General features: G+C 41.6%; 5 protein-coding genes across 5 annotated transcripts; 2 read left to right on the forward strand and 3 right to left on the reverse strand.

Annotated features, from left to right (window-relative positions):
• Nucleotides 1-5,723: 5,723 nt before the first annotated feature.
• On the forward strand, nt 5,724-6,950 carry CLUP02_04362 (Upc2 protein; the record flags this gene model as incomplete). Its single annotated transcript, XM_049283375.1, has 1 exon — nt 5,724-6,950. One exon carries the CDS (start codon nt 5,724-5,726, stop codon nt 6,948-6,950), a length of 1,227 nt encoding a protein of 408 aa, XP_049140518.1.
• A 218-nt stretch (nt 6,951-7,168) lies between these two features.
• Nucleotides 7,169-11,416, reverse strand: CLUP02_04363 (uncharacterized protein; the record flags this gene model as incomplete). Its single annotated transcript, XM_049283376.1, has 11 exons — nt 7,169-7,549; nt 7,611-8,390; nt 8,460-9,025; nt 9,226-9,283; nt 9,325-9,393; nt 9,474-9,642; nt 9,728-9,763; nt 9,991-10,946; nt 11,028-11,157; nt 11,233-11,295; nt 11,334-11,416. The coding sequence occupies 11 exons, from the start codon at nt 11,414-11,416 to the stop codon at nt 7,169-7,171; spliced, it is 3,291 nt and encodes a 1,096-aa protein (XP_049140519.1).
• Nucleotides 11,417-12,170: 754 nt separating this feature from the next.
• On the forward strand, nt 12,171-13,207 carry CLUP02_04364 (uncharacterized protein; the record flags this gene model as incomplete). Its single annotated transcript, XM_049283377.1, has 2 exons — nt 12,171-12,518; nt 12,572-13,207. The coding sequence occupies 2 exons, from the start codon at nt 12,171-12,173 to the stop codon at nt 13,205-13,207; spliced, it is 984 nt and encodes a 327-aa protein (XP_049140520.1).
• A 111-nt stretch (nt 13,208-13,318) lies between these two features.
• Nucleotides 13,319-14,890, reverse strand: CLUP02_04365 (uncharacterized protein; the record flags this gene model as incomplete). The annotated part of the gene is made up of 3 exons (XM_049283378.1): nt 13,319-14,540; nt 14,595-14,764; nt 14,822-14,890. The coding sequence occupies 3 exons, from the start codon at nt 14,888-14,890 to the stop codon at nt 13,319-13,321; spliced, it is 1,461 nt and encodes a 486-aa protein (XP_049140521.1).
• A 670-nt stretch (nt 14,891-15,560) lies between these two features.
• On the reverse strand, nt 15,561-17,597 carry CLUP02_04366 (glycosyl hydrolase family 35; the record flags this gene model as incomplete). Its single annotated transcript, XM_049283379.1, has 4 exons — nt 15,561-15,778; nt 15,842-16,660; nt 16,765-17,217; nt 17,546-17,597. The coding sequence occupies 4 exons, from the start codon at nt 17,595-17,597 to the stop codon at nt 15,561-15,563; spliced, it is 1,542 nt and encodes a 513-aa protein (XP_049140522.1).
• Nucleotides 17,598-18,140: the final 543 nt, after the last annotated feature.

The raw sequence follows: 18,140 nt of genomic DNA on the forward strand, positions 1-18,140 counted from the left end.
TATTTTATTTACTATTTTCCCAAGGAAATAATAAAAACTTAATAAATTACCCTCTTACGACTTTTTTTAAAATATAACCCCTCTTTCTTTAGTAAATAGTCTTAATAACCCTCCTATTTTATAATAGAGTAGTTGAATAATACTCTTTAACTTATTAAATAAGTTATTAAAATTAATTAATAATTAACAATAGTACTACTTTAATAGTAAGAATATATTTATTAATAATAATAAATATAGGGTCCCTAAGTTAACTTATTACCCTATTTACTCTTATAACTACTTTTTATTTAAAATAAAGCGTTTTTCTAAATTATAGTTTTTTATTATATTCTAAATAATTAATCTTCCTCTCTTTTTATAACCGAAATTTTAAACTTATTAATTCTTAGTAATTTAAAGTAAATTTATAATACCCTCTTTAATTAAGTTAATAACTTTATAAGAGTGAATAAATTTGGTATTATAAAGTAAAATAAGTATAAAGCTCGAGGCTAAATTATTTAATATACTTTTTAATATAATCGTTTTAGTAAGCCTAGGCTTATATAAGGCGCTAGTATTTAAAAATATAAGTTTTATAAATATAATTATAAATAATAAGTTATTACCGAAGCTTAAGAAGAGGATAAGTAGTTATTATGTTATTATTTAAACCCTTAGTATAATTAGTATAATTATAGCCCTAATTTTAAAACCTTTACGTACTTTTTATATTATAAGCTTATTAAAATAGTTAAGGATATTATTAAAATTATAAGCTAACGAGTTAAAATTTGGGCTCGTAACATACGTATTATTATTTAAAAGTAATTTTTAAAGTTCTTATTTACTTAGCGAGATATTAATAATACTAAAGCTCGTATAAACTAAAAAGAAACTAGCTAAATACTTGCTAACTATGGCGTTAATTAAGCTATTTAATAAGTAAGATATCTTATATATAATAAAATAAGTAAATAACGAGCTAAACCGCTTTATTAGTCTTATTTAGACCTTTTTTTATTATTTGTAAATATAGAAGCGATTCCCTAAGGTAATTAGCTTTAATAATATTTATAATACTAATCGTTTTAAGCTCCCTTTTTTTTAAATTATTGAGTAAACCTATTTTAAATCTATTTATAATACCGCGTTTAGCCTTATTAATAACGAGAGACTAAAGGGTTTTTAGTTTTTTTTAATAAGTATTTACTAATTTATAAACTAATACTTAGTCCGTTACCCTATTATTATTATTATAAATTATAATAAATAAATAAAAGCTATACTAAACGAGTAGTTCCCGGATATTTAGTAATAACTCTATATTTATTATATTAACTTTAATATTATACTTAGAGCTAAATAAAAATAAGTTAAGGACCGTAGTTATAATAATAATAATAATAGGTTTAATAACGAGGGATATTAGTTATTAATATAAATAATAGCTATACTAAATAATAAGAATAAGGTTTATATTAATATACTTATTAATAAGCTCCCTTTTTATATATATTATAAGGTCTTTATAATATAAAAGCTTATTATTTTACTAAAACTAAATGTATTTTTAAAAAAGCCTAAACTAAGTTTTATAAAGAGTTTAATAACTAATACTTAATCCTCTAGTACTTCTATATAATATACTTATTTTTAAGAGTATAATAAGCCCGTTATTTTATTTAAAAATACTAAAATTTTAGTACTCGCGTTATTTTTAATACTAAGTTAAATAATAATAATATTAAGGGTTATTTTTTAAATAGTTTTAGTTATTTATATTAGCTTATTAACGTTATATAAAATATAATTAGTAATTAGGAACTACGTTTTTACTAAGCTTATATAAAAAACGGGGTATTTATAAGCCGGGAGTATATAAGTACTCGCTTTAAATACTTAGGTAAACTTTAAATAATACCTTTTTTAAAATATTTTACTTTAATTAGGATATAAGACTAGTTTATAAAAAATATAATACTATTTAATAAGAGGCTATTTTTAAACCCCTTCGGATTTTATAGTTTAAATTATATTATTTTAATTAAGCTAAGTATCCTATATTATTATAAGATTTATTTTAAAATATTAAATTTAGCTATTTTTAATAAGTAAGAGGTATATTCTTAGTAGCGTTTTTAAAAAACGTTTTTTTTAAATCTATATTACTAAATCCTTAATTTTAAAATTATTATATCCCTTTATAATAAATTAAAGAATATAATATAGCCTATTTTATTATAATTAGCTTTATTTAAAAAAAGTTAATTAGCTAGTTAAGCCCGTACTATTTATAATAACTAAAATATAAGTAATAAAAAATAAAGCTACTTATTTAAAAATAAAAATAAGTCGACGCTAGCTAAGTTTATAAAAGAAATAAGTTAACTAAGTTAAAATGAGATATTAAGCTTATCTTAGTAATAAATAAAGAGCTAGTTTAGCGTTTTTAATAAAAAGAGGATAATAAGAAATTATACAAATAAATAGCTAATATAGCTTAGTATTTACAAAAAATAGAGCTAATAAAAAGTAGTTTATAATAATAATAAATTATTATAATTATATTAAAAGAGGTAGTTAAGTAAATCTTATTATAATTTATTTTTTATAAATTTTGAGTATATAATAAAAAAAGCCTTATTTATTTAAGATTTATAAAAGCTTATATTACTAACTAATTTAAAATTTATAAATCTTAAATAGGTAATATAATAGTTCTAAATAAGTATATAGGTTAAAATAGTATTTTTATTTTTAAAAATCTTAAACTAGAGCTTAAGTTAGAGAGGATAATAAGAATAGTTATATTAATATAGTTACCTTTACTACTTTTATAAAGAGGTACTATTTTTTTAAACTAATTAAAAAATAAAATAGTAATACTAATATAAGAGCGACGCTAGTATATTAATTTATAATACCGGTATATTAATTCCTTTTTATATTATAAACTTATTAAAGTAGTTAAGGATATTATTAAAACTATAAGCTAATAAGTTAGGATTTAGGCTCGTAATATACGTATTATTATTTAAAAATAGTTTTAAAGTCTTTATTTACTTGATGAAATACTTATAACGCTAAGGCTTATATAAATTAAGAAAAACTAGCTAAATAATTATTAATTATAATATTAATTAACTATTAATAATAATAATATAATAAGACTATATATATATATATATTATTTATTATAATAATAAAGATATATATTATTATATAATATTCATTTTATAATTATAAATAACTAGTAAATTATATTAAATATATAATTATATAATAAGCTTATAATTTATTAAAATAAGTTAATAATTTATTATTTTATTATTTATTAATTAATTTATATTTCTAAATATTATAGAAATTAGAAAGATAGAAGTATTTAAAAAGTATTTAAGATATATTAAGGAAATATTTAAGAAACTTTTTAGAATTCTTTTAGAATTTCTTTTAGAATTTCTTTAGAATTTTTTAAGAAACTTTTAGGAAAGTTTTAGGAAATTTTTAGGAAATGTTTACGATTAATATATTATTTACTTAGTATTTATAGCTTTAACCTCTATTTATATATTTATTATAAATATTTATTTATAATACTATAATATTCTTAATTTATATAATACTACTTTAAAAAGGTAAGTAAAATACTTTTATTTTAATAAACTCTTTACTTATAAACTTCTCTAGACTAATTATTCCCTATTATCCCTTAACTTTTAATTATACTTTTTACTTATTTATATCCTTAATAAAGATCTAAATAAAAATAGCGGGGTTAATTTAGGAATTTATTTTATTATTATTAGAATTATTAGTAAGGGTAGGCTAAACCGGCTTACCCTTAACTACCTTACTATTCTAGCTTATTTACTTAAAAGTCTTAAAGATTTTTAAAAATAATTAATATTAAGTATAATAATATATAAATATTAATAAAGTAACGTATTAAAAATATCTTTATTTAGTACGAGTTTAAAATAATAGTACTTATAAAATACTAAGTAAATTAGCTTATATATATTAAAAAGAGAGTAAGTTATAAAATCTAATTAAAAAGAGCGTTAATTAAAGAATAGGTTATACTTATTATAATTAATAATATCCTACGATTTATAAACCTTATAGCTCTTCTCGGGGCCGAGCTTAACGTTTATTTTTATTTAAATAACATTTTATTAAAAATAGTTAGTTTTATAAACTAAAAATATTTTAAAAATACTTTTATTTATAGTACCGTCCTTTTTAAAAAGAATAGTAAATAATACCTTATTATTTATAATAGCCTTAGGCTTTTAGGGGGTATTTAAGGGTATATCCTAGCCCTTCGTAAGTAATATTATTTTAGTATAATATCCTATAAAAGACTATTAATAAGGCTAAAAATATTAATATAAAATGAGAAATAATTTATAAATAACCTCGAGGTTAATAATAATAGAGAGGGATCCTTTATAAAAAATCGTAGAGTTAATATAATAACCCTTTTTAAAATACTTTTTAAGTATACTAAAAAACGATTAGTAATAGTTATTAAAATAAAGGCTATTAACTTCTAAGTAATAGTAATAAAGTTCTCTTAGTAATAAGATTACTTAACCTTATTATTATAAAAATAAGTAAATAAATCGCGTATTTAATTATAATAATAAAAATAAAACTTATATTATTAGTTTTAAATATAAAGAGATTCTTAGGCCGGCCCCTCTTATTATTAATATAAGACTTAAAGTTATTATTATTATAATAATAAGAAAGTATTATAGAATTAATTTAGAAATGTTTTTAATTAATTATTAATAAATTTTAAGTACGATAATAAGTTTTATAATAAATTTTTTTAATAAAAGTTATAATAAAAAGTAGAAGTTTAGAAAAAGGGATATAAAAATTTAAAAAAAGGGATATAACTTAGCTAGGGTAAAAAAAAGGTATAAGTCGGAATTATTTTTTATAAAGCGGACCTTAATTAGGTAATAATACCCTAATTAGCTATAATTTATTTTTAAAATATTTCTAACCTAAGTACCCTAAAAAAAAAAAAAAAGTCCGATTAATTAAATTTAGCCGGGATCTATTAATATCTAAGTACTTACTATTATATACGGGACTTTTACCTTAACTAGGGGGGGTTATTATTAGTTTATGTATAGACTTACTAAAAGTATCTCATTCTTATTTCACTCTCATTGCCTCTCCCTCCTTACTCACTTACTTCAAATGATTCAATTCTCACAAAGAGCAGAAAGCTTAACGTGAGTATGCCTTCGATGCAGCTCAGAATTACCCCTGAGGCTTGCATCTCATGAATGATCGGTCTCGGGAGATCACTGTTCCCACTTTCATAATAACCCGACACAAGTCGCGCCGTCTGCGGTTAAGCTTGGAGGGATCCAAAGCATAAAGCTGACTAGCGGCCAATTCGATGTGGATAACCTGTCGGACTGAGATGAATGCGATTGGCCTCAGCCTCACACCTCGGAACTAATACGCCAATACGATGCTATACCCGATATCAAGCCCTCTTCGCCTCGCCTCTTATGTCTCCAGTGCCCATCTCGCCCATACATACTCTTCACTTTCCGATCTGACGCTCGGTAACGTATTTCACTAAACTTTCTTCTCGTCTGTTTTTTTCCCAGTTGGCCATTCACTCGCTCCCGGATTCCATAATCGCAGAGCATCGTAGTACGAACGTTCGCTTTACTCAGACCCGAGCCTGTATTATTATATCCACAATGCCAAAGCATAGAAAGTCCCGCCTCGGATGCAAAGAATGCAAAGAACGAAAGGTCAAATGCGATGAGTCTCGGCCGATTTGTATTAGATGCAAGACCGCGGGAAGAAATTGCTCTTACCGAGAGCTGGTCAGCAGTCTGCCAACGCCACCAGCCCAAACACCGGCACATTTGTCCACTCCTCAAGCTCTGAGCCCGCAATCCTCGGTTTCCTCCAGTCGTCAGTTACAACTGCCCTCAGCAGTACCAGATCCTCATGGCGCGACTACGTCATTGCATATATCAGAGTTGTCAGATGACTTCTTCTCCGAACGCTTCAGCTTGTTCCACTTCGATCTACTCCTCTTCTTTAGGGGGGCTCTCACAGATTTCCTCGTCTCCCTGCAGTCCGAAATGGGCCCAATGATGCGTCTGACGTATTCTGAAGCGTTGAAGGCGCCGTATTTGATGGACCAGGTCTTGGCCTTCACCGCCGCCTACAGGAGCACAGTGGCCAATGACGAAGAAACAACGGCGTTGTACCTCACCCAAGCGACCGGTCTCCAAACGAGAGCCATAGGGCATCTGGATATCGGCGGGTTGCAAGTAAACGAAGACAACGTCATGGCGCTCTTCTGTTTCAGCCTCCTACTTGGTCAACAGACCTTGTTCGAAGCCTTCGCCGCAGCAACCTCGATACCTACAGTGCTCGACAAGCTCGTTCAGTGTCTGACGCTTCATCATGGAATTCGTGGCATTGTCGCGGAAGCCATGGGAAAGTTCCATGGTCACATCCAGAAGGTCCTTCCCCACAATCCGGCATACTCTATGGAGAATGGCACACAAGTCCTTCACGGCAACGAGTGTGATAGCTTGCTCCAGCGGCTGAATGAAAATGAGATGAATGAACAAACGAGGGGTGTTTACATAGACGTTGTTAAGATTCTGCAGTATCTCTTCGATTCTGTACGTTCGGATGAAAGTCGCAGGCTCATCGCGATTCAGGAATGGCCTGTCCGAGTGTCACAGGAGTACATCAGACTCCTTCAACAAAGACGTCCAGAAGCTCTAGTCTTGCTGTCTTATTATGCTGTTCTGCTGCATTGGGCAAAAGACTATTGGGCTGTGGGCGGTTCTGGAGAGTTTCTTATTCGGGCAACTTCAGATCATCTTGGGACTTACTGGAAAGAATGGCTGGAATGGCCGAATGAGATGTTGAAGGAAGGCAAAAGAATGTACATAGCATGAAAGTTAGGGAAAGACGATGACCGAAGTTGACTGGGTTGACGACCGAATAGTTCAACATTGTAGACTAGGAAGTATGCATGTATTTATATAATGTACATAGAAAAAGTGAAAAGTAAATTTCATCGCGCCAGCAAGTCTCATGGAAAAGACCTTGCGTTGAGCGGAAAAATGGAACATTCTTGTCAAGTAGAACCCTCATCAGTATTGAGACGGCACTATTAAAGCCCGTGGAATATTGGTGCAGCCCTCTTGGTGGTGTTGGACTTGACGAGGCTTTCGGAACAAGACCAGCACTCGGCCTTGGAAGCATCCCCGCAGCCATCGTTGAAGATCGACTTCTCGGGGTACGGGCAAAGGATGCGGTTGTGCGTCGCATTGCCGACAGAGATCTGGATAGGCGTCTGGTCAGGCGCGGTGCCGTTCTCAACCCAGTTGCGAAGCTGCTCGAAGAGGCCAGTGGGGGTGCCGCTCACACCGCCGAAGCAGTGGCCCAAGCCGGGAGCCTCGAAGTAGCGATAGAAGTCCTGGATATCAGGGATGACCTCGTTCACTGCCTTGTAGTAGTCTTCGGTACCACCGGGCGGGATGATGTTGTCAGCCTTGAGACAGAATGTTAGCTTGCTAATTGCTTGGTACAGGATCCTGGTGATGCATGCGTACCAAACCGTGGAAAGTCACCATCTTGCCTCCGGCTGCCTTGAACTGTCTCAGATCGGGGTCGGCGGTCTCGACAATCGACTCATATTGCTGGCGACCAGAGTACACCAGCGCATCATACTCCTCGCGGCTCATATTTGTCAAGTCAAAGGTCTCATTCTTGGCGATGAAAAGCTTGAACCAGGCGGTACCGAGGTTAGATGGTTCATCTGTGCACCCTTTCTCGTTGCAGCTCGTCATCACAATGCCCGGCTGACTGAAGGACGTCGGCTTGTTGCCCGTAAAGTCGGCTCCAGGCAAGATACCGTGGTACGGCCGCTGGCCATCCGCGGTGACATGGCCGTGCCACGTAGCATTCACTACCGTCGCAGCGGCTTCTGAGATGATCTGCTGAGTTCCATTTTTCTTGGCGCAGGTGATCGATTGGCCGACGAGGGAGAAAGGATCAAAGGACTTGAAGCAGGCTGCGATGTCGGAGATGACTCCGTCCGTGACTCCATCTAGAGGATCGCATTCGGAGGTGGCTTTGTTTACGATGGCGTCGAACTCACAAGGGTAAGGGAACGCGCCAAGCTCGTTCATTACTTGGTGGGGCCAGTAGACGAAGCTCACCAGCTTGTTCCAGTTGATTGCCGGGGCGCCTGCTACTATGCCATCGTAGATGTCAGGGTAGCGTTGGGCAAGCATGAGTCCTTGTCGTCCACCCTGGGAACAGCCGGCCCAGTAGGAGTATTGAGGGTCCTGGCTGTAGTAGCTCTTGATCAAAGACTTGCCGATAATGGCCTGGGGGTTTTGTGATCAGCACTCATAAGCTTTACAGGGTCTCATTTGAGAAGCGCAACCGATAAATACCTCGTCCTTGAGGGAAACAGATGCCAAATTCTGCAAGTTGTACAGGTTGACGTTGCCAGGGCTGTTCAACGCCCACGAACTAGGCTCATTCGCAGATCCGAGGCCAGCATCCGTTGTGATGGTCGCAAAACCGTCCGCAATGGCTCCGTTCATTGCGTTGTAGCTCAAGAAGAAGCGGCCGGCGACCCAGCCCCCTCCGCCCACAGCCATGAACCTCTCATTCCAGTTTTCCGGAAGCCATGCCTCGGTGACGAGGTTGTCGTTCTGGCCCGGGTGCGTATACGTGATGGTCACATTGCAAAAGGTCGCGTTCGTCAGTTGGACGGCCGGGGAGGTGTATCGGAAAGCTGCGGGGACGGAGGCGCTGTAGTTGGTGACTAGGTTCGCCTCAAGAGACAAAATCTCAGCTCCGTAGAGGACTGGGCCGAAGGTGCTCGGGACACAGTTTTGAGCAAGGGACAGAGACATCGCGATGGGGATCTGAGCTTGTAAAGCTCGTGGTGACCAGGCGAATCGCGGTTTGAGGTGAGAGGTGATGTGACTGATGAGTGTATCGAACATTATTCCTGTTATGACAATTGGCGACCGAAGATGGTTTTTATAAGTCTTTCATGATAAACGTAGCGAGAATTTCAAAGCCCAAAGCCTCAATGCCCCTAAGAAGATGATGATCTCCAAAATCGAGGCTCAGCAATTCGCCAAGATTGTAACGTAAGCCTCGGACAACTAGCCTTTAATTCTAGCTCCTTGCTGTCCGATTTGGGACTTTGGATAGACCTCGGGTAGAGCGCGTTGTCATTGGATGCTGACATTCCGCGGACGGCCTGAGTCACACGCCGCACTCCGGACCCGGATACCGACCGACGCACGCCGGGCTTAAATGGGACTTTGCGCGGATGTCCTCGGATTCAACGTGTGGGTCGCAGTGACTACTCTAAGTAGGTGTGACGGGAGCCCCATATTCGGTCCCGTTCGAACGATTCTAGAAAGCATCTCTAATTTGCATGCATGCACATGCGTAAGACCGGTAACTTGAGTAACGGGCGTCTCCATTCTTAGAAGGAGCACTTCCTTGTCCGACGCGGGCACCCAGGGTAGCAGTGGAAGAGCTTGACCCCAAATAGGGGCTAGGTATTCAAGATAAGTCCAGACAGCGGAGAAGGAAGGGGAGCAGTGCCGAGTGCTAACATTGCGGATTAGAAGGGTTTGGGTAAATACCATCAAGTTTCTTTTCAAGAACCGAGGGGTGAAATTGAGCTAAGTAGAACATTTTGAACTTCAAAAGATGCAGATCGTGTCGAGAGCTCGATGATCAAGTCATTCACATCTTCAATTCTACCGAGCAGCATCAATACTCCGCGGCTGCAGTAATATCACCTAGGCCTACACAATACTAAGTACCTATTGTGAGATGTATGTATTCAATCAACCCAAAGCCCTGCTACCCTTGAATTTCGCTACTTGAACAACAACTTTGCCTTTGGCGTGTCCATCCCGCAGTCTTCTATAAGCGGCCGTCACCTGATCGAACTCAAACGTGGAATCAATTACTGCCTTGGCTTCTCCCTGTGCCATCAACTTGCCAATTCGTCGGAAGAAGTCCGCGCTGTTCTGCATCCGCACGAAATAAAATTGGTGCCCGCCCATAATCTTTGCGCAAATCATTTTGCTCAACATCGAGAACGATCCTGAAAGCGTCAGACTTTCTCCGACGCCCACCATGACAAAAGTCCCACCAGGCTTCAAGATGGCGCTGCTGCGGTCATACAGCCCGGTACTGTTGCCCACGTTGTCGATAATGAGATCAAAGACCTTACCCCGATCCCTCAACTTCGACACGATGTCATCCTTCTTATAGTCAATGACTTCATCCGCGCCAAGCTCTCGGCAGAGCTCGATGTTCTTGGTAGAGCACGTCGTGACGACCTCAACGCCTAAGGCTTTCGCTAGTTGGATAGCCCACGTGCCTGTACCGCCGCTCCCTCCGTTGACAAACACCTTGCTGCCAGGTTGCAGAGTATCCGGTATCAGAGACTGCCAGGCTGTTGTCGCTGCCGTGCCAACCGCCGCGCCCAGATCAGGGTCAATGCCTTCCGGGAGGGGTGCACAGTGAGTTCCTGAGATGACAATGTACTCTGCCAACGTGCCTTTCTGCCCAACGCCAGCATATCCACCGAATACAAGTTGTCCGACTTGAAAGCTGGAATTTGTGGGGTGTGTGGCTACAACGCGGCCGCAGAAGTCCATGGCAGGCGTAGCGGGGCGTGCGACCATGAGACGTCCGATTAGAGTTGACTCGGGGACTTTGTAGTCTGCTGGGTTGAGCGATGTGCTGATGACTTCGACAAGGAGCTCATCTTTGCTTAAGGTTGAGGAGCTTGGCCTGGGCGCTGATTCGTTGAGAACAAGAGAATCTTCGAGCTTGCCGTCGATGGCAGAATATTGCCAAGCTTTCATAGTGTCACCCATTCTCAGTCGCGTCGGTCTCTGCCGTCGAGTTGAGAAATATTTGGTACTTGGTTGGCTGCTCGAGTAGAGTTTGGATTGATTAATTTGGAAAGCTTAAACATCGCCGAATATTTGTATGTCCATAACCCCGTAGTAAATTTGATCATCGGCCGTTGTCAATTGCTCAACTCCGCGCATTTCTGGGCTCAAATTGGCGTTGCGGAGCGGAGTTTTATTCCAGCTACAGACGCTGAATGAGGTAAAAGTGACCCGGCATCTGGCGATTCGTCCGAAATGAGCTTATGTTCCCGATATGTTTCCGAACCTGCTGGGATGATTTGATGTGACGGCGAATCCACAATCATTTTGAACATTTTCTAGAACATTACTAGAATTCAAGAAAGCGTCAATTGCTCATGGAGGAACTGCTTCTCCTTCTTTCGCGGCATGCGTTCCTGGACTTGCGCTGGCGGAGTGACGTGACCACTGTGAAGACAGGAGCCGGTCATTTTAGGTCACTGAAAACCAGACACCATAAGCAACGAACAATGGCTTGTTCAGAAAAAAAGATCCGAAGACATCCTCCAACCGTTATAAATTAGACCAACTTCAGTGTGCCCGTTCTGAAATGTTTCTCAGTTGAACGTCGCAGTGGTTCCGTCTTTGCCCGACCTGCTTAGCATATTGACAACGCGGGACTACATGGATGCGGTAGGCACGAGTGTAATCTAACACGGTGCCCATCAACTGTAGAGCTGTGGCTTCCTGGAAATATGCCGTATTCCCGAGTTCGTTCCTTGATTTGCGATCCGAATCGCGTGCATGCGGGGAATAATAAGGTTTCTTCTGCATCCTTCATGGTCAAGTCCCGGGGGGCTGAGGTCTTCTCCGGTGGATAACTCAACAAATGCGCGACGAGGTGCCCTGAAAAGGAATCATTCTCCAATTTGAGAGGGTCTTCTAGGGGAGTTAAGCCGGTGCCTAGCGATCCTTTTGGGAAACGTGCTTACACCTGGCGACGATCACTCCGTGTTCTCGTAATTTCTGTCGGCACATGGTGAGACCCAGAAGGCTTTAGTGACAACTAGGCCCGGGTAGCGCTGATCCTACTCCGGCTGTTATGATCCGCGATTGCGTATATATTTCATAGCGGTTCTCACGACAGTCGCTGGTGATTATAACTTCGGTGTCTTTTGTCTATGAAAGAAGTACTTCTCTCCTGCCACGTTCGATACCGCTTCATCCCTCAGGATAGACCTTATCATGGTTTCCTCACGCTTTCTGACGCTGGCCCTCAGCACATCGGCATCTGTCGTGGCAGCTTTGACGACACCAGCACGGAGTGAGACCGCATCTGCTCAATGCACCAAGGCCCTACCACAGGGGCGTGCACCTGGGAACGAGTACACAATTCCTTACACCGACAAAGACGGCCAATCTCGAGACTATCTTCTATTCTTGCCACCGAAGTACTCTACAAAGTCCAATAACCCGATCATATTCTCCTACCATGGTGGGACTAGAACACCAGAGTCTCAGCGAGATCTTGACCGCCTGGAAACGCCATACTTCAATACGGATCACATCGTCGTTTATCTACGCGGATATCAGGTAAGCAACATTTGTCGGAGAAGCTCACGAAGGAGGCTGACGTGATATTTCAGGAACGATGGGAAGGTACTCCTAATATCACCAAGAGAAACGACATTGAGTACACCAGCAATGTCTTGGACGACCTCGAGAAAACCTATTGCATCGATACAAACCGCGTTTTCATGACTGGCAAATCCAATGGCGGCGGCTTTGTCAACTATGCTGCCTGTCACAAAGAACTCTCAACGCGCTTCGCTGCTTTTGCCCCCGTCTCTGGCTCTTATTACATCGAGGGTGCAGAGGGTTGCAATCCCAAAACCGTCGATATTCCGTGCAACCCCGGAAGGTCCAACATACCTCTCATTGAGTTTCATGGTGGAATCGATGGAACTATTCCCTATGAAGGCAATCCTAGCCGCCGCGGCGCTTGCTTGCCTGATGTCTTTCACTGGGTAACCGAATGGGCTCTTCGTGATGGTCTTGCCGAGAAGGCATGCGAGAAGAATATCACCTCTCGTGCACAGATGTATCGCTGGGGATCAGGTGACAAAAAGGGTCTCGTCACTCACGTCTATGAGCATGATGTTGATCATAGTTGGCCCTACACTGGGGCGAATGCGGACAACAAGGAGCATGGAGATGGTCCGGCATCCTACAATGCGTCTTCGTATATCATGGACTTCTTCAGCAAACATACCCTGGCTTGAGACTAACAGTGCCAATACTGCAATCAGCTAGAACTGCACCATAATAATGATAATGCCACATCTCAAATAGTAGCTGCCTCAAAATGTGCAAATCCCATTCAATCAACGCTATTACCCCCCATCGCCACCTCCTCCTCCTCCACCACCGCCATCACCGCCGCATCCTCCGTCCCCGCCGCCGCCGCCGCCGCCACCACCATCCCCTCCACCGCAATCACCACTATCGAAAGAGACATAGACTCCGTCAAAGACGAAGTACTCGCCCTTTGTGCGTCTCTTTCTCTTCCTGATAGGATTAGTGCCACCGAGCCCGAACTTTGCCTTAATTTTGGCAGGATGACCAGGTTGAACAGCTGCTGCATCGGGGACGTAGCCGTCTCCTCCCAAGTTATCCATGACAGGATCTTTGGGACAGTCCTTGCTATACTTCTTCTCCCATTCGTTCCTCGTGTCGTGCAAAAATAGTTGTGCTGCAGCGGCCGACGTGACATGCTCATAGTCGATGAGCCTTCTGGCGACGTTAAAGCTCCACACCCAGTAAGATCCTGGGTAAAGCCGATGTGTATGCCAAAGAAGATCTATGGCTAGGGTTGGGGGTACAATGCAGCGGCTTTTCAACAGGTGGGTTCCTGACTTGGACCGAAAGATTGTGTCCATGTCGTATTCCAATGGGCGTGAGGTGAAGGTTCCTTCGGCAGGCCTTCCAAGCAGCTTGATGAACTGTTCGTAATCGCCAATTGAGCGGCCGAGACTCGCGGCAAACGAAGCATCGCTCTCTTTTGCTTGAATGACCGTCTTCCAAAATGCAATCTGACTGTTCAAAGTCTCTCGCAGGTCGTCGAGAGTGGGCCAGGGTGCCAACTGACACAATTCTCCGTCCCGACTATGTAGGTTGTTCTTGAAACAGACGTCTTGCCTCTTCCCGATCCTCATATCCGTCCACTCTGACAATTTCCATTCTCTCTTCCCCATAATGGTACAATAGGCTAGCTGATCAACGTCGTGCATCATGATCGCCGGGTCAGCTTTGATATGCATACACGGCTGCTTGTTCGAAAAACGTGACAGCAGCTTCGACTTTCGCTCGGGTTGCCACGGCGGGTACCGCCACAGTTGGAAGGGCAGCTTGTGACTGTCATCTCTCATATTATAGCTCCCCCATTTCCTCTGGGCCTTTTTGTCGGACCATATGCCAGAGTTATAGAGGTCTAGTAGGCGCTTCACTGGGAAGTGATGATGGTTTAAGCCGTAGTCGCGATACCCTCCATCCCAAAGATACCGGTGGAATTTGCCTGGCGATAGGAGATGGCAGTACCAGATGATGGCTACATCCCTACCGAGTAATCTGAGTCAACACATTGAATTTAGTTTGAGAATGGGAACTCACCAAGGGGGTGGATAGTCATGCGGCGCAACACCATAGATGCGCAGGTAGCGGATGTAATTCACATAGCGCCACTCCGAATATGCTAGAGCTTCGTCGTGGATACCGCCAGCATTGTCATGTTTGAAGTGCGGTATGAGTTTCAGGAAAATCTCAATGAGCTGGATATGACTCTACACAGCCATCGAGGTCAGACATGGACCATCCCTTGAAACAATGTGGTCACTTACTGATGCGGCGAGTTGAAGCGAACTGTTGACTCTATCCTTGGGCCAAGGATCTTCAAATACCGGCGGCATGTTGCAGTTCTGTGTGCTAATATCAAATGGTTCTCCGGGCTTTGCCAGACGTTGATGACGGGACGTGGACAGTAGTCGAGCATTTATTTCTCAAGAGCTGAAATGCAAGGGTCACGCATGACATCTCAGGAACTGCCTGCCAAGTCGCTTGTGAACCTTGACAGCGGCGCATATTCCGCGCCGCTAAGCCCGGATTCACCTAGTTGCAGCACTCAATGCCACGGGGCCGAAGCTGCGGTAAGAGAATCTGGTTTAGCGTCCCGGAAGCCGATAGTATGCACACCGCCCGAGAGAGGAGTTATGATCATGCGTAGGTTGATTGACATGCCCTGAAAGGGCGCACAAGGCAGATTCGGTCGCCCTGTGTTACGTCCGTTCCCCGGAGCCGGTTGGTGTCTCGAATGTGTGCAATCGACAACGGCTGCGCCTCAACACCACATGCAACTGCTTTCAGCTCGTCGATCATTCGCAAAGTAGTTGATGGCCATGACTTTAATTCGCGAAAAAGATTCTGTGCCTCTTTTGACGATTTCCGAAGAAGCCGAAGTACTAATGGAACTTTACAGCAATACCTTGTCGAAGCACATCGCTCCAAAAGCCACGAATATAGGCTGTTTGAGGACAAATATACACTGGAATGAAAAGTTGGTGCTCTCCAGAGGCGATCTCTTTAGTACGCCCCGACTCTCTCCACCCACGACGGTTGAGGTGTCTGCCCAGGTTTTCGGTAGCCTGACTGGATGATGTGGTCCGCTACCAACTCGAACCCTTCGAGACGTGCACCCGATCCGTCCAAAGCCCAAAGAGTAAGTGCCACCGTGTTGTTGCCGTTATAGTTGAGGATACCCTCTGGAACAGAGAAGCGCGTTTGCGGGCCGAGATAGTTGACTGCATGGGGGTTAGATGTACAGTAACGATATCAAAGGTGGGAGGTTCAAGGTTCTCACTCACCATACTTGCCAAATTGGTACCCGTTGACGAAAAGTTGCGCGCGGAAGAGGCTCGACGCTCCGGTTGAAGCCGTCACATTCGAGATGACAAAACTCAGAGGGATGTCGTAGCCGATTGGCATATCCAAGGGGAACTCCGTCTCATAAAAAGCTACACCGGCTGTCTTGATGCCTTCAAATGGTGTCACTGAAGCCCAGTCAGACGTGGGTGCCCCTGGAAGATGATAGCCTTGTCGTTCGGCATAGAATGCACCCTCATTCAATGGACCACGCGACTTGTCAATGTAGCTTTCGGCTCCAAAGTTACCGGTGAGCTTCCATCTCACGTCGGACTGCTGATGACCACCAAGTGAAAAGTCAACGATGCCGCGTGGAAGCTTCATCCAGTCAGACCGTGCCCAGAAGTTCATGCTCATGCCCATATGGTCAATGACGACAGTGAAGACTGAAGGGCCCTCGAGTTTTAGTCCAGCAAGATCAAAAACTTGCGTTGAGTTAGCAGTGTGAGAATCTCCAGCAAAAGACCCGAGGAAGATCTCGTTAACCCAGACAGAGTGGCTGTAAGCAAAGCCTCCTGCTGTCGTCACGTTGAAGAATGATTCGTTAGCAGTCGCGGTGAAGTGGCCTCGATAGATGAGTGAACCGCCATGGAACCCGTAGTCACTGCAGTAGAGCGATCGTGGGGTCGTTAAATTGCGAGGGTTGTTGCTTTTCTCTAGCGCTGCCTCGGTCCAGGCGGAATCGTCGTAGCTATTAGATATCTCTGGGAGCGAATCGATTGAATGCCATTCCAGTTCGGGGAAGACGGGCAGGTTGAGAGCTGGACTCTCGAAGGCGATCTCAGCTTGGAGCCTGCCATTCTTTCATTGGGCGTTCGAAAGGGAGCGGCCATTGAAGGTAAGCGGGCTGTTGAAGGGACCCCACCTAGGATCTCAAGAGTCGTAGTAGCATTGATGTCTCCCGTCAAATGGAGAACTCCATCAGCGAAAGTTGCATTCCGCAGAAGATAAGGTCCCTTGACAATGATTGACGACTTCCCTAGAGTAGGCTTGATCAATCCATCATTAGTATCGGGAAGGTCAAGGACCCAATGGCGGTAGGCGTCGTTGCGCCATAGGAGATGAATTTCGAAGGTTTCGAAATGCACAACCTGTCTCCTTTCTTGGACCACCCAGTGAACAGCTCTGAAGCTGACATAAGTGCGCGTTGTCGCGTTGCTACCTTCAAAATGCGGTAATCCTAACGAGAATGGCACAGCGAACTCGTGCTCTTCGCCGTCGCCTCCGTACAAGATGAGCAGTGTCTTGTTTCCGTAGGTTTTCCAGGTGAATATCTCCGCTGAGGAGTAGATCAAGCTGGTGCCGCCGACATCATGATCTGTGATGTGGATTTTAGAGTCTCGCCCATGTAGCGACAGATCGCCGCCTAGCAAGGGGATGGAGATGTTGCCGACAGATGTCGGCACATTGAGTTTGTAGGAAGTGCGGTTGAGTGAGGTGTAATCGGTATGTGTCAATAGGTGTGCGACACAGGGAAGAAGCTCACAGAGGCCAACTGCTATTAGGGTTTAAAAGAGGAATTACTGAAATCTGCCCTTCCCTCGAGGTATACTACTAGCGCTCTATATATACCTAAGCTGCTCTTTTATTATTTAGTCCCCCTCTTTATACCCCCCTAAGCTATCCCTTAACCGACGAGGCCTAACCGGCGAGGCCTAATAGGGTGCTCCCTCCCCTAGGCTTCGTCCCAAAGCCCATTTACGGTTTGCGTATATTATATTAATCTCTTACTTAAGAGGTCCTTAGATATGTAATACGAGGGCGGGTATAAGCGGCGCCCGTCGGCCCGAGTATAAACCCCTTACTCTAAATAATAGCCCTATAATTCTATACCCGGGTCGCTCCTATTTATAGGCCGTCCTTATAACCGCTAGTACCTAAGTAGTCGTCGCCCTACTTTTATTTACTAATATTAACCCCCTTCTAAGCTACTATAATTCCGAATTCCTTTTCTCTTTTTTTTTATCCGTAGTTAGCCTTTTTATATATAATCTCTTATTTTTATTAGCGTTTGCGCTACTCCCTCGTTACGTAAATATTATAACTAACGAATATCTCCTAGATCCCCATTCTCGTATACTCCCCGCGCCTAAGTAAGTCTCTTTCGGAGTCGTTCCGTAATTATTACTAACTCGTTTTAATATAACTATAGCCCCTAATCGTAGCGTTATTACTATTAGTAATAGAACGGTCGTTAGCGCTATAGGTACGCCTAGTAGCGGCCGCGGTAGTAATTTACTT

Source organism: Colletotrichum lupini, chromosome 2, assembly GCF_023278565.1.
Source record: "Colletotrichum lupini chromosome 2, complete sequence".
Classification (NCBI taxonomy): Eukaryota; Fungi; Ascomycota; class Sordariomycetes; order Glomerellales; family Glomerellaceae; genus Colletotrichum; species Colletotrichum lupini.